At 35.2% G+C, this 16,533-nt stretch overlaps 1 protein-coding gene across 1 annotated transcript in view; it reads right to left on the bottom strand.

Moving 5' to 3' along the window:
- LRP1B (LDL receptor related protein 1B) overlaps positions 1 to 16,533 on the bottom strand; it is a 2,279,180-nt gene that overhangs the window by 1,058,546 nt on the left and 1,204,101 nt on the right. Inside the window, 3 exon segments of the mRNA XM_043994810.1 lie at positions 8,083 to 8,319; positions 12,587 to 12,730; positions 14,808 to 14,979. Coding sequence (XP_043850745.1) covers positions 8,083 to 8,319; positions 12,587 to 12,730; positions 14,808 to 14,979 — 553 coding nt within the window.

Genomic DNA, 16,533 nt, shown 5'->3' with positions numbered 1-16,533 from the left:
TTATATAAAGCAAGTCAACAAGTATTTACTAAGCTCCTAATATGTGCCAGGCACTGAAAAAAATTTTGGGACACAAAGAAAAGTAAAAACTGTTCTTACCTTCAAGGAGTTCATAATCTAATGAAAGAGACAACATGCAAACAACTATTAACAAACAAGATATAGGCAGGATAAATTCTCAGGAATCCCAAAGGCAAGGCACTATGATTAAGGAAGTTTGGGAAAGGTTTCTTGTAGAAGGTTGGATTTTACCTGGGGAATGAAGAAAATCAGGGAAGCAAAGAAGTAGACATAAGAAGGAAGAGAGGTCCAGGTATAAGGAACCAGTGAAAATGTGCAGTCAGAAGATATTGGTTCTGGTTGGAAGAACAAAAAGAAGGAAAGAGTTAATGGAACATAGATTATATAAAAGGGAATAAGGTATGAAAAAATAGAATAAGGTACAAGAAGACTGGGGAGAGAGGAAGGAGCAAAGTTATGAGGGCTTTAAAAGACAAAGGGAGGATTTTATATTTATCCCAGAGGTAATAGACAATCACTGGACTTTATTGAACAGAGGAGATAGGATAGTCAGACTAGACTACAGAAAGATCACTTTGGCAGCTGAATATAGATGGTAGACTTGGGTGTGGAGGGACTTGAAAGAAGATCAACTGTTTTAATAGTTTAGATGTGAGGTTATATACCAGGGTAATGGCTGTGTTAAAGAAAAGGGAGAGTATATGAAAGATGTTATAAGGATGGAATTGACAAGATCTAGCACTATATTACATTTAGGGTGGGGGAAGAGTGAAGGGATTTGATCACTTTTTTCTTTTCTTCATTTATTCTATGTCCCTACAGTTCAAGACTACCTGGGAGAATTAGAGGCTTACCACAATAGCTTGAAATAAAACTACAAGGAAACCAAAGAGGATGGAAGGGAAGTCAGTGGTAATTTTAACCTCTGAGGAGTCCTTACATGCAGAGAATAGGCTTACCTATCTTCCTGAAAACTATATATCAAGAAACCTTCCCAGAAACTGGTAGAGAGACAGTGGCACCCCACTACTCAGATGATGAGCCCCATGGATTAGCTGCTAGAATTACCCTATTTACTATATAACAACCTTCTGTTTCACAAATTCTTGTAATGGATCCATTTTGATCAGAGTTTCACAGAATCCTTATCTGGTGGAGATTCATAGAATGGGTGAGCCTCTAGGACCTACAACTGAATAACAACAAAGATATGGGCCTGAGAAGAGAACATTACACAGAATAGCAACATCAAAATAACTCATATTTACATTTACCCACAAGATTTGCCAAGTTCATTCCTCACAAAAGCCCTGTGATGTAGACATTAAAAGTGTCCCTTTCAAAAAAAAAAAGTGTCCCTTTCCCTCACTTACAGATGAGGAAACTGAAACCCAGTGAAGTTAAATTATTTGCTCAGTATCACATAAATTCCAAGTGTCTAAACTTGGATTTGAATTATGGTTTCTCAATTCTAAATACAGTGCTCTTTCCACTATAAGTAGAAGGATTCTACCAATGCTATCCTACAGAATTATGCCCTCAAGTTCTTGAGAAGTGTTGTATAGACAGTAATGTTTTCTGTACATACCCACAATGGAGTAGATTAAGCAGATTAAAGAGAAAACAGGGTTAGTAGATCATGCCCAGAAAAGAAAGCTGTCTCTGACAGATACTTTACAAAAAGAATAAACCCAAAACAAACCAAAACAAACAATCAAAAAGATCATTCACTGGTGACTTGTGTGGTTTCCCCCCATAACCGACTCTACTATTTATCCCTACCCCATCTCATCTCAGACAAGGAATAAGGCTCTGTTTCTCATTTTTCATGTGGCCCCCTTAATTTAATGTGGCCCATGGAAGAAGATAAGAGAATCCTTTGGAGGTTATTGTATGACAGAGGCTGACATAAGTAAATGTTAAAGGAAGAGGGATTATTGAATGATTTTAGCATGACAAATCACAGATAAACTTTTTGTTTCCAAATAATCTGATAATATAGTTATATTTTTCATATCATGGCTTTGATAGGTCTTTTCCTTCCTCTTCCCAACTCCTAATTCCTAGTCCCATGTGTGTTTTCTTCTATTAATTTTCCTTAATCTATGGTACTTAAGGACTGAAAAGCAAATTCTAATCTTCCCTCAAAATCCTTATCTTCAATGTTCAGATTTATCCTGGCACAACATTTCTCTCAAGTTTAAGGCAGAATTTCTTAACTTGGAGCCCATGAACTTGTTTTTACAATATTCAATGACTATATTTAAATATAATTGTTTTCTCTTTAATCATATGCATTTTATTTAATGCACCTGAAAAATATTATTCTGAAAACAAACCCATAAATTTCATGAGTTACTGAAGAGGTCCACAGGGGCAGCTAGGTGGTACAGTGGATAAAGCACTGGCCCTGGATTTAGGAAGACCTGAGTTCAAATCAGGCCTCAGACATTTGACATTACTATCTGTGTGATCCTGGGCAAGCCACTTAACCCCCATTGCACCACAAAACAAAAACAAAAACAAACAAACAGAAAGAAAGAGAGAAGAAAGAGGTCCATGATACTCAAACAGAATCCTCGGTCTAATGAGTCACTTGCCAAAATGGAGTATTACCCTTGGCACGTGGTAGAACCTCTAATGAAAAAAAAATGAATAAAACATGTATTGCTTCTTCTCTGAAGCAATCTACCCTTATAAGGTTAAGTTCAGGGTGTGGAAAAAGTTATAACATTTGTGAATTTCTTAACAATTTTCAGGAGTCCAGGCAGAGTAGCAAAGTTTTAGTCAAGCTGTAGCATTAGTGACCTGGCCTTAGGGTAGCTAAGTTGATTGCCCACAATTAGGAAGTGTTGGTTGGGATGGGAGGCACACATCTGTGTCTTAAGTGTGAGTGTGACATACAACAAAGTGGGGAAAAGAAGGTGTTAAATTCTAGGGAGAAATTGAAGAACCAAGAAAAAAGAGTAAAGTGGAATGAAAATATGTTTTAGATTGTCAAGAGATCCATATTGAAGGTCATTATGAAATGTGGAAAGGCAGGCAGGAGCCAGAGTAACCCCAACCAAGGCAAAGTGCCTTTGACCAGGCTTATGTTTAAGTCAAACTCCTTTGACTGGCAGGGAAAGTATGGCTTTCACACACAGCCTCGTTATCCTAAAGAACAAGTAGTGTAGTAGGTTTCTAACCCTGATTCTAGACAGAATTGGAAAGGCTTGATCTAAGTCTTGAAAAATTGTCATTCATCACAGGCAAATGACTATTCAGATTTTTTTTGTTTCTATCTTAACTGAGATCGCTGCTTTCTTACAGGTGAGAAAAGCAATTGAAAACCTGTTCTATTTGGCAGCTAAAATAAAAAAAATAAGATGTCCCTTGCTAAAGGAATAGTAAGAAATTTGATGCATTTTAGGTGTGAAAATCTGCAAATGCTTTCACAACCTTCAGAGTGCCACATTGACCCTGCCCAGATCTCCTTGGCAGCCAGATGGCTATTAAAATGGATCTCTGCTGCCTGTTTGGGCTACCTTGCACCACTCATCTTACTGATGAGATACCACTGTAGTCAAAGTTGTTATAATTAGGTGAAACATGAAATCAGAGTTTAGAAGCTGTCACGATTTGATTGGGAGCAAGGGAAGGTGGAGGAATAGAACTGGAATGAATACATCTTCAAGTAATTTGAATACTTGGGTTAAATTCAACTACATATATAGAGTTAGAATGAATTTTAGAGGCCATAACATCCAATATCTTTATTTTACAGATGAGAAAAATTTTAGTAAAAGGGGTTAAGTGATTTTTCCAGGGAAATGCAGCTAATAGTGTTTTTGAACCTAGTTCTTCTGGACTTGTGAATTCAGTGTCCTATCTGCACTGTACCATGTGGCCCCTCAGTCTCTCCACCTTATGGCCAATTTGGTGATAGTATCTATGAACTGATTCTTGGACAGCAGATCTCATGAAATTCTGAACTGCCTTAACTCCTAAGATTTTGAATTCTGATGACAAACTCTTCCTTTGGCCTTTACTATATCCTTAGTAAGACTATGCCTTTTATCCTATCAGTACTACTCTTTTCCCTTATCACAATCTATTGCCCTTCCCTATTATCTTAGTCCATCATCTCTATTCTTGCTTCATTTTCCATTGAACATAAAATTTAATGATCCCTTTTTTGCCCTTAGTTAATCCTTCAATTCCTTGGAATTGTCTTTCCTGACATGATATTACCCAACTCTTCGGAGTACCACCTTTCTGCTTTCTCTTCTTCAACTCTTGAATCACCATACTACCTTATCTCAACCATTCCTTCAAGGTTAAGGTCCTTTCACAAATCTTTTATCAATCTGCTATCATTTTCCCCAATACAATGTTTTAAACACTCTTATTTCCAAAAACTCAATTAATACTTCATTTCCTCATCTTTCTTAGCAGATGAACTCATATCCTGCCTTACTGATCGTCATTTAGATTAATCTGTTATCTTCTTGTCTCAGAAGATGATATGGTTCTTTCCTAGTCAAGGCTATCCACTCTACCTGTGTTCTTGATTCCATCAATTTCTGTCACCTCTAGGGCCTTGCTTCATAGGTCTTCTATGTCCAGAACAAAACAATGTAAAAGAAAAGAGTTTTAGTTGGATAATCTTTAAGCATTCCTCCAACTCTGAATCTGGGACCCTGTGGTACAATGAAAACCAAAGTACAACTTTTTGACTCCCCTAAGTTACCATTTGCTCTTCCATATCTTCACCATTAATGTTAACTCCATGTCATCTAACTTCTGTCACCCAAACCCCAGTAAAATTTCTCTCTCGAAAAGTGCTAGTGACTTTTTAACAATTCCTATAGCCTTTTTTCATTCCTCATACTTTTTGACTGTACTTTAGCTATTAACTCTACTGGCCACTCACCATTTTTCTGTGATCTATATTTTCTCAACATCTGTGATACTGTCCTCTCATTCTTCTCCTCATAATTCAATAACTGGTCCTTCACTTTCTCCTTCAGCTGTTCTTGTTGTTCCTGCTAATATTCTATGGCCATGATGTGCTCTTTTCCAAAGCTCTGCTTTTTCTTTTCTCTCTATACTCTTTTCTTTAGTGATCTTATCCACTTCCACAACACTATGGCTTCTATACAAAATGATTAATAAATCATCATCTTTAGCTATGGCCAATCTCTAGATATTTCCAACTGACTGATAGACATCTCCACATAAATATTCCACTAACAATAAAAAATCAAGATGTCTATATCTGAATTAAGCAACTTTCCATCACACATTTGTCCATTTCTGCTAATAGTATCACCATTCTCATATTAACTATGGAGAGAAAACAGTTATTTATTTTACCCTTACCCATCCCTCACTTCCTTTTCTTTAAACATAAAAATATTTTGTTATTTTCCAGTTACATGCAAAGATAGTTTTCCATATTTGTTTTCATAAGATTTTTAGTTCCAAATTTTTCTCTCCCTATCTTCCCTCCCCCTTCCTCAAGACAGAAAGCATCTGATTAAGTTATATATGTATAATCATATTACACATATTTCTGTTTCAGTCATGTTGTGAAAGAAGAATCAGAACAAAAGGGAAAAACCTCAAAAACACATGCAAAAATAGAAACAGTATGGCTCAATCTGCATTCAAAGTCCACAGTTCTTTTTTTTCTGGATGTGAAGAACATTTTCTATCATGAGTTCTTTGGAATTGTCTTGAATCATTGTATTGCTGAGAAGAGTTAGGTCTATCACAATTGATCATCTCCCAATGTTTCTGTTACTATGTACAATGTTCTCCTGGTTCTGCTCACTTCACTCCGCACCTGTCCACTCAAGTCTTTCCAGATTTTTCTGAAATCTGCCTGCTGATCATTTCTTAAAGCACTATAGTATTCCATTACATTCATATACCACAACTTGTTCAGCTATTCCCTAATTGATGGGCATTCCCTCAATTTCCAATGCTTTGTCACAACAAAGAGAACTGCTATAAATATTTTTGTACATGTGGGTCCTTTTCCCTTTTTTATGATCTCTTTCAGATACTAACCATCCTTCACTCCTTTTAATCTAGCCAGTTGCCAAAATTTATTAATTTCATCTTAATTGACTCTTTGAGCTTTGAAAAACCCTCTACAAGCATGTTAACTGATTTAATTTTATTTTCTATAGCTTATAGATAAGGAAACCATGGAACACACACTCTAAATATTGCTCTGATTCACACAGCTAGTAAAGCAGTAAGCAATCAGAAATAGGTTATAGATGTATGATTATGTAAAACATTACCATATCATTTTATATAAAAACTTGAATAAAAGAAAAAATGAAAGAAAATAAAAAATAGCATGCTTCAGTCTGTGTTCCATCAATATCAGTTCTTTCTTTGGAGGTGGATAGTATGTTTCATCAGTAGTCCTTTGGGATGGTCTTGGAAAATTGTATTGTTGAGAATAGTTAAGTCACTCACAGCTCTTCATCAAACAATATTTCTGTCTCTGGGCACAATGTTCTTTGGGTTCTGCTCACTTCACTATACATCAGTTCATACAAGTCTTTCCAGGACTTTCTGAAATCATCCTGCTTGTCATTTCTTATAGCACAATAATATTCCATCACCATCATATGCCATAGCTTGTTTAGCCATTCCCCAATTGATGGACATTCCTTTGATTTTCAATTCTTAGCCACCACAAAAAGAGCTGCTATAAATATTCTTGTACAAATAGGTCTTTTATTTTCTTTTGGGGCATGTCTTTGGGATATAAACCTAGCAGTGTTATTGCTAGATCAAAGGGTGGGCACAGTTCTATAGCACTTTGGGCATAGTTCCAAATTGCTTTCCAGAATGGTTGGATCTTTTCACAACTCCACCAACAGTGGATTAACATCCCAGCTTTCCCACATACCCTCCAACATCCAGTATTTTCCATTTTTCTTATATTTGCCACTCTGACAGGTATGAGGTGATATCTCAGAGTTGTTTTAATTTGCATTTCTCTGATCAATAGAAATCTAGAACATTTTTTTCATATGATTAGAGATAGCTTTGATTTGTTTGTCTGAAACCTTCCTGTTCATATCCTTTGACAATTTATCAATTGGAGAATGAATTGTATTTTTATAAATGTCACTCAGTTCTCTATATAATTGAGAAATTAGACCCTTATCAGAAATATTTGTTTCAAAAATTCTTTCCCAGTCATCTGCTTCCCTTGAAATCTTGGTTATATTTGTTTTGTTTGTACAAAAATTTTCTAATGTTATGTAATCAAAATGATCTATTTTATATTTTGTTTTACTATCTATATCTTTTTTGGTCCTAAATTCTTTCTCTGCCCATAAATCTGATAGATAAATGATTCAATGCTCTTTTAATCTGCTTATGGTATCATCCTTTATGTGTAAATTACACACCCATTTTGACTTTTGTATACAGTGTGAGATGTTGGCCTATACCTAGTTTCTGCCATACTGTTTTCTAGTTTTTCCAGAAGTTTTTGTCAGATAATGAATTTTTGTTCCAAAAACTTGGATCTTTGGGTTAATCATATATTATCTTACTATATTCATTTACTGTAGTCTAATTTGTGCCTATTCTATCTCATTGATCCACCTCTCTATTTGTTGGCCAGTACCAGATAGTTTTGATAATTAACACTTTATAATACATTTTGAGATTTGAAACTGCTAGATCACCTTCTTTTGTATTTTTTTCATTGATTCATGTGACAACCTTGAACTTTTGTTTTTCAAGGCCAGATTCTTAACAGAGATCCTCCACTTCTAAATAATATTTTAAAATATATATCTTATCATACAATGGGATTTCTGCCTAACATGCTACAGAAAACTGTAGACATTTTAAAATGAAGATTAGAAAGTTAGAGAAATCAAATGAGTGAGGAAAATAAAAACCATTCAGACATTTTCAAAGCACCAAGTAGGCTTGAATGGTAGGTGAGGTTTTTCCTGACATTAGTTCTATTTATTCCTTCAGAAAAGCCTCAGACTTTGGTTAAGATTGATGCACCCAGAATGCCAAGCTACCTACCGTCTTTCAGGATGGTTTCACGTTCTGTCCCATCTATTTTTTGCCGACCAATTAGGAAGCTGGTGGTGTCAGCAAAATAGATATAATTGGCTTCAGCATGGAAATCCAGAGCACGTGGATTGACCAGATTTTCTATGGGGATCATGTATTCGTCAGCTATCTTGGTATTCAAGTCCATTCCCCTAACAATTCCTGGGCGTCCTTTCCCATAAAAGAGAAACAACTCATTCTTCGGTCCTGTTGAAGAAAGATTACAGACATAAACAACTGGTGCTGCCTAATCTTCTTTATGCTGCATAATGGCACTGTTTAATTAACTGGCACAATTAGTGGGGTTTGAAAAAATTCAATACCAAAAATTAAACTCTAAATATGCCAAATGTATCTCTATGTAAGAAGACTGGCTAATTGCATTACTTTAATTAAAACAGAAATTACTTCCGTGAATAGGTTATATCTAGTTAATTATTCTTTTGTCTGTAACTGTCTGTTTTGAAAACATGACAGATCATTGGATAACGTGTAGCTCTGTGAAATGGACATTTATAAAAACATCCTGTGCATTCAATTTTACAACTCATTAGAATCTATCTAAAGCTTTCTTTGGACACTGACTATGGCATTCATTATATCTGACAATGCCGGAAACTTCAGAACATTCAAAACATGCCACAGAAGACTTTTCATCTACAGACTGTCAGAGCAAACAAAAGGAATCACTTGCTATCACTTCCTCATACGTGAATATAATTGAGTGTCCAAATATGATTTGTACTTCCAAGATCCAAAATAAAAATGCCAGTAACCCTCTGGCTTTCTTTTTATTTCTTAATTTCGACCCCAAAAGCTATTTCCATCTACTGGAAGACTCAAATTCATTATAGCTTTTATAAAGATAATCACAAAAAGCATTTGCTTTTACATGTAATTTGGAAAATAAAATTCTAAAAAAAAAAAAAAAGCAAGCAAGCAAAAAGAAAACAAAATGGTTAAATCCTTCTTTTTTGGGAGGATGAACTAAGATGCCTTTCCCTACACAATAACTCTTCCTGTGGCAAATTCAAATCTCTCTTTGGTAAAAAGAGGAGAACAAATACAAACATTTGCCTAAATCTTCAAGTGCCTTGGCCTGGGTTAATTCTGTGTGGTATTGGAGGAAATGCTTAGTGATCTATTAACCTATAGAAGAGGAAAACAATATCATTGTAATGTATCTGGATATCAGGAGTACTAAGAGTTCACTTGAGTCTGGTTAAACTGAGATTCTTATCTAAAGGTCATCTGAGTCTTTCAAAAAAATGTCAAGAGGGAAATGTTAAGCTATTTCTTTCAGGAAACCATCAGTATTGCTTAACTAAAGTTACAAGAAGAGAAGAATTGTGATACCTGGTGATTAGATACCTAAGAAAATGGCAGGTAAACGAACTGAAAGAGAAATTCAAGAGTTCATCCAAAAAGGTTGCTCTGCATTTCCAAATATTAGATACTAGGAGGAGTAATGAAATTATCTCAGCCATGTTTCAGAAAATATTCTCTTTAACTTAACTGTAAAGTCACCATTGTTATGCCATCTTGTCATAATGACACATTAATAACAAGGGCCAATGCCTCACTTATACTGAGTTCCTATCCACAATGGATTGGAACATAGTTAAAAACCAGAGAATAAGCAAAAATGGTCTCTGAATATTTAACATAAAGATAGCAAAGACTGTGTACAATCAAAACCTTATGATTTTGCATATGGGATATTCCCTCAATCCCTCATTCTGAGAATTCTAACAATTATAATTGTCTTTTTTTCCCAATCCAGAGCATATTGGAAGCAGCAACTTAGAGACAGGTATATTAACAGAAACTAGAAGTGCCAACCCAGTCTGATAACAAAGAGGAAAAAATTACTAAATTTAAGTGCAAGTAAAAGATATAACAGTCTGGGGCCATTAAGCAAATAAATAAAGCAAATGATCCTGCCTAACTCAATAGGCCCTGACGACATCATTACAGCAAAATACAATTAGGTCATGCTCATAATGATGAGGCATAGTCACAAAGAAAAAGGTTAAATTATGTTCAGTATATTTTGTTTAATCAGGCAGGGATGTTTGTAAATGCATTTTAGAATATTTTTCAATGGTTGAAGTTACTGAAAATCACATGATTAAAATAAAAACATCTTGGAATCATAGATTATCATATACAGGGTAACTGTGCTCACATTGTAAGAAACAATGGACATTCATTAAGCACCTATTATGTGCAAAGAACTTTGCTTTATTTTGGATGAATTAAAAAAAAACACCTCCCTTCAAGGAGCTTACATTCTAAATCAGTCATAGTTTTTACCTTACTTGAAACTCTGAAACCTAGAAATTAGGGAATGGATATTTCTGGAGATCATACTCTTTCCCAAATAAATGTTTGTTAAACCAAATTTCCTTCACCTGGAATTTTTATTGTTGATTCATTTTCAGTCATGTCTAACACTTTGTGACCCTAATTGGGGTCTTCTTGCAGAGATACTGGGGTTATTTGTCTCCAGTTCATTTTACAGATCAGGAAACAAGCAAATAAGGATCATGCAACTAGAATATGAAAACAGAATTGAATTCAGGAAGAGGAGTATTCCTGACTCTAGGCCTGGCACTCTACCCACTATATCACCTAGCTGTCCTGGAATTCTCACCTCCAAAATCCCACCTTGACTTATCCATGACAGATTCATACATGTCTATGATAGAATGCTGCCAAGCCCTTATAAAACATTTTAGTCAAATGAGAAGGGAAATGACTTGTCTGATGTCACTTTCTAGTAAATAGCAAGACTGGGATTCTAACCCAGATCACCTGACGCTAATCATAGTGTTTATTTTCATTACACTACACATGCTAACGTGAATGTGAATGAAACTTAAAGAAGTAAAGGTTTGGTTGTCTGGAAACTCCACTTACTTTAGGTCCCATTTTGAAAGGAGGCTAATTTAGGCTCAATGTAAGTCCTTATAATTAGAACTATCTAAAGGTAGAATGGGCTGCTTTAGGAGGTAATGGCTTCCTCCCTCACCAGAGGTTTCAAATAGACAAGATGACTGAATGTCAGTTATGTTTAGGTAGAAATTCTTTTATAGGTATCAAGTGAACTAGGTGGGGATTGAGGTTCCCTCCAACTCTGAAATTCAGTGATTCTGTAAAATGCAAGACCTTTTATTCAGTATAAATTTCAGTAGGATTATGCTATACCCATAGAATGAAGCTCATTCTGTTATCAATGAATCTCTACCATTAGATTGCAAGCTCTTAAGGTACTATGGGACTTTTGCCTCTCTTTTTATTCCCAGTGCTTAGCATGTTGACTCTCACATAGTAGGTACTTAAATGTTTTTATTTTGATAGCTTGGTTTATTGATTGAATAAAAATTAAAGTCAATTAACAACTCCATTCTGACTACAGCAAACTGTAGACAATGAATGTCATTGAATATAACCTATAATTTTACAAATGAGGAAACCAAGGCCTAGAGAGGTTAAATGAGTGGTGCAAGGACATAAATATAATAAAGGATCAAATTAGCATTCAAGCTAAATTCTTCTGAATCCAAATCCATCATTATTTCCATAACATTGACTATCACTCAGTTCTCTAAATCAGTGTTTGCTAAATTGAATTGAATTCCTTATGCTTGAAATGCTATTCCTATAATTTCCACCTATGGGTTTCCTACCCAATTTTCGAGGATCAGTTCAAATGGCATTTCTTCCATGAAATTTTCTCTGATCTTCTCCCCTTTCCAACACATATATGCCCCTCCAAAATGTCTGGGAGTGATTTCTGCTTTTTTTGATCTCATAGTACTTTATCCTCATCTCATGCATATATCATATTCTGACTTTTATCATATTTGTATAAATAGAGTAACTTTTCGTACTAGATTGCAATCTATATGAGAATAGACACCATATTTTGTTTAATTGTATCTCCCTCAGTGCTTAGCACAGCGTTGGGTATAGAGTAAACAGTTCATAATAATGATGATAATATGAATGAATCTTTCCAAAAGAATATTTAGCCTAAGGTGCAGGAGCTCATGTTTAATCAACTCCAGTGAGTTATTGAGGGCTTTTGCTCTAAATGTGGAAGGGACCTTATAAACTCATCTTGTTCAATAGCCTTATGAGGAAAATGAGGAAATTTAGGCCAAGAGGTTAAGAGATGTGTTCAAGGTTACACAGGGACATTATTTGAACTCAAGATGTATGACTCTGAATGCAGCCCCCTTTCCAATGTGCCACACTGCCCCTTAGGCTTTTTTTTATCCTTAGAATATCACTCTAAGAAGACAAATACCATTTTGTGATAGAAAAGACAGGTGGGTATTTGTAGGCAAATTTTACCTGATGAGGGCTCATGTTATTACTCTTGGGGATGATGATGATACTAATTAACACTCAAAATCCTATTCTGAAATGCTAGCTGCTGGCAAAGTGTTTGAGTTGAACAACATACTTTTGCATGACCTGCCATCACTTCCCAAGTTGAAGCCCGTCCTGCAACGACAAGTCCGTGTTTTGTAGTTGCTGCTGAGCAGACAGATGTGCGAACATCCCCCTGGCTTTCCATATGGATCTACTTCACATGCATGGCTTCTGACTACAACAAATGAAAAACAGCATGCTTGAAATCCTCTCAAAACAAGATAATTATGTGCATCAGCATGTCAAAGACTTTACAATGAAAAAAAAAGGAGTGAGTCTGAGCAAAATCCTGTATATTAGAACATACTGTGAAATAACCAGATTAGACAGAGATGGAAAACAATGTGGGAGGAAGAAGGGAGATTGAACTTTCATCTCTTAAGTTCACATTTCCACAATAATTCTGAGAATAATAACCAAAGCCAACAATTACTTGGCACTTTCAGGCCTGCAAAGTGCTTTATGTATTATCTCATTTGATCCTCTAAACACTTTTATGAGGCATATGCTATTATTATCCCCATTTTACAGATGAGGAAATTGAGTGTCTGCTGAGTGTCTGAAGCAGAATTTGAACTCTGGTCTTCCTTACTCTAAGTCCAGTGTTCTTATCCATTATACAACCTAGTGGCCTATAAAACTGGATGGTTAAGATTAATTCATATTAAATTAATTTGCATGTTCATGCATACAGTAAATAGGTTATGCTGCCATTGGAATACAATTTTGCAATATATTTCTTCTGTGCAATGTTTTATGAAAATGTTCTTACAAAAAGATGAAGATTCCATTAGATTGGGACTATTGGTTTGTGACAACAACCTTGTGAAATAGGTAGGCCAGAATGATACAGGAAAGAAACTATAAACATCTACCTTTGAAAATCTACCTATAAGAGCATATCCACTGGGTCTGGGGGGTGGGAGGAGGATACTAGAAGAGGAGACACTAGCAGTGAATTAGGTGTTCTCTCCTCTTTTTCTCTCTTGTTACTAAGTACCAAATCGAATTCCATGTTTTAAAAGTTGGCTTCCACTGTAACCAATAAGGTTACACACAACAAATGTGTTTCTTCATACTGTGGTACTTCTGCAGAAAGGTTGCTAACTGGTTAGGTAGTGGAGAGAGAGGGTTGAAAATAAGGGATACAGCAAAGGGGGGACAAAAATGGGGAGATGATAAGGAAGAAAAGGAATGGGGAAGGGCAAGATGTTTTAAAAAGGGAAAATGTTTAAAGGAAAAACAGAGATGGAAAGAATAGGGTAGACAATGAATTGCATCAGGAAGGCTTAATTTCTTAGTGCTATCATCTTTATTTTGCATCAGCAGCTGTTTGAAAATGTAATTGGTAATTGACAATTTAAACCCACTTATTTTTCTTCAAATTGTGATTAATACTTTCCATCTCCCATATCCCTAACTGTGACAGCTGACTGACCTTCAGAAATGTCTTTTTAGTGCTGCATTTTCCTTTCCCCAGAGTAGAATTTGTCTCAATCTGCCTTCTCAAGTTTGCCATATGATTTAAAGGACTCTAACCTTGAACTTAGAGTGAAAATTAGTTACCCCTCAACTGTGCATATGTTTGCTTGAACTAAGGTTCTACTTCTTCAATAATTTATTTACAACATTAAAAAAGTCCACTAAAACCTTTGGGTAATGGTAATTGTAAGTTTATTTTTTCTATATTTGAATCCTAAATTATATTGCTGAGTAAACATAACCAGGACACAGTTAAGTATTAGCTAGCTTGTCTTTTTATGAATGCTTAGAAACAGAAACATGCTATCTTCAAATTATATTAATTTCTCAAAGCTTGTTTAGGATACTGGGAATGCAAAAATATAAGAATCCAACTGTAGCCAGATTGCCCAGAAATCGATCTTGCAATGGCACCTACCTTTCTTTAGCCTCTGTGCCTCACAAAATGATACAAATAGAGCCTCTTAGCACCTGTGTTTCCTGTCTATATATATCATGATTGGTAATTCCTTCCCAAATCTAAATCTAGCCAACACTTCAATCCTGTGCTTATAGAAAAGAGTCACTGGGACCTGAAATATTTGTCATTTAGACCTATGACAGGAGCTCTACACCATTTTATCAAACAGACAAATACACTTTTGCCATCACAGCTAAGAGGATTTATGACTCAGATACTTTAGACCTATACAAAAGTCATAGGACTATAGCTCCGGTTTATTCCACAGATACTAGGGCTACAAAGAGAATATAGGTGGAGTGAATCTTACCTGATGACTGCATTCTCTTTTGATAAATGCGGATTGCTCGAGCATTTTCCATTTTGACTAATGTGTGCACATCAGTACCGTTAAATCTATTTATCCGTATGATGTTGAAATTATCTAGGTTGGTTGCATATAAATAATTTTCAAATATAGTAATACCATAAAGATGTCTGACCTACAATGAGGGGGAAAAACCTGTGAATTTTGATAATGATTTTTCAAAAGAATTCTTACCTCTTATAAATGGATAGTTAAAGCACTTCAGTGGTACCCCTGCAATGTCAAGACAAAGTAAAGAAAGCCTCCAAGATTTTTGAGTATATCCCCTGTGGTAAAGGTATAGCGGGAAATGGACAATAGTTATATAGAATGGGAAGGTATGGGTTGATTGCAATCTGTACCACTGGATAAAATTTCTAAATCTGGAACATCAGAGAAACATTTGAGTATCTGAATTTTCCATTTGAAGGAGACTAATTTCTATGCATTTCTCCTGTTTCCAATGAAAGAGACTAACACATAAATGTGGGACTTAGAAAATTTGCTCTGGAAATGGCAACATAAGACAGTCATACTTACAAGGTAAGATGACAAATGTATGAAGAGTACTTCATTCATGTTTCATTAAGAAACAATGCTATGATAAGTTGTTATTCTCTAAAAGGAATGTCACATTAAAAGGCTAATATTTTCCAAATATAAAGGAATGAGTCAATATTCTCATGATTCAATTCTAGGGAACAGCATTTGCTTCCTCCTCCCGTCCCCACTGCAAAGCAACAAGAACATAAGTCCTCTGACTTAAATATCCCATCCACATCTAAATATTATATTTTAAATAATTCTGGCAATAGAGTGGAAAATAAGCCTGGAGGTAAACACATATATGCAAAAAATGAAAGCAAAAATGTCAATACTTTACCAGAAATTGTATTATTTTAAATGATTTTTCATGATAGAGAACTAAAAATCTTTGTTTAAAGAATAAAGGCAATGCATTTTTTACACAGCAGCAGTTAAACCAACAATTCAACTTTCTCATGTAGAGTGACAGCAGGGTCTCATGAATCCATGGAGAGAATCAGGAAGAATTATTGTCCCCTCTCACCATTATATGACAGGCATGCATAGTGTACAGAGTTACCACTCTTCTACACTTCTTGTTTAATGCACATATTTGTCATTTAAAAGAGGGTGTAGCCCAGGAAGGGATGAGGTAACAACTGACCACTGCGTTACTATGATACTATTTGCAGTTGTGACATTAATCTTTGTTCTTTTATATAGCAGATACCACCAAAGATTGAAAATTATAGTAAAAATAAGTGGAGACAAGTTTGGTTGGGTGTTACGGTTTATCACAGAAATAAATAAAAGAATTAACTGATAAATACTCATGAAATGTTGAATTTATAGTTTAACCAGAATCCCTGAAGCAGAATGTATCTAGCTCCTTCTTATGTGACTTACTTTTATTCTTCCCTGAACTCATATGTATACTACGGAAGTGTGACTGTAAGGTCATATAAGACTGAAGACTTGAGATTGGTCACATGACTTTACAGTCACACTTCATATAAAGAAAATAGAAATGTCAGTGTGTATCATCATTAGCTAAATTATGATAATATAAATATTTTGTGGAAAAAGAGGAATCTGTCCTTTAAAAATATTCTAGCAGTGAATTATATTACTGTGGTTCTATTAGTGATTTACTATGGCACAATAT

This window comes from Dromiciops gliroides, chromosome 3 (assembly GCF_019393635.1).
Source record: "Dromiciops gliroides isolate mDroGli1 chromosome 3, mDroGli1.pri, whole genome shotgun sequence".
Lineage (NCBI taxonomy): Eukaryota > Metazoa > Chordata > Mammalia > Microbiotheria > Microbiotheriidae > Dromiciops > Dromiciops gliroides.
The sequence above is the reverse complement of the archived record's forward strand: the minus strand, read 5'-3'. Positions and strand labels throughout refer to the sequence as shown.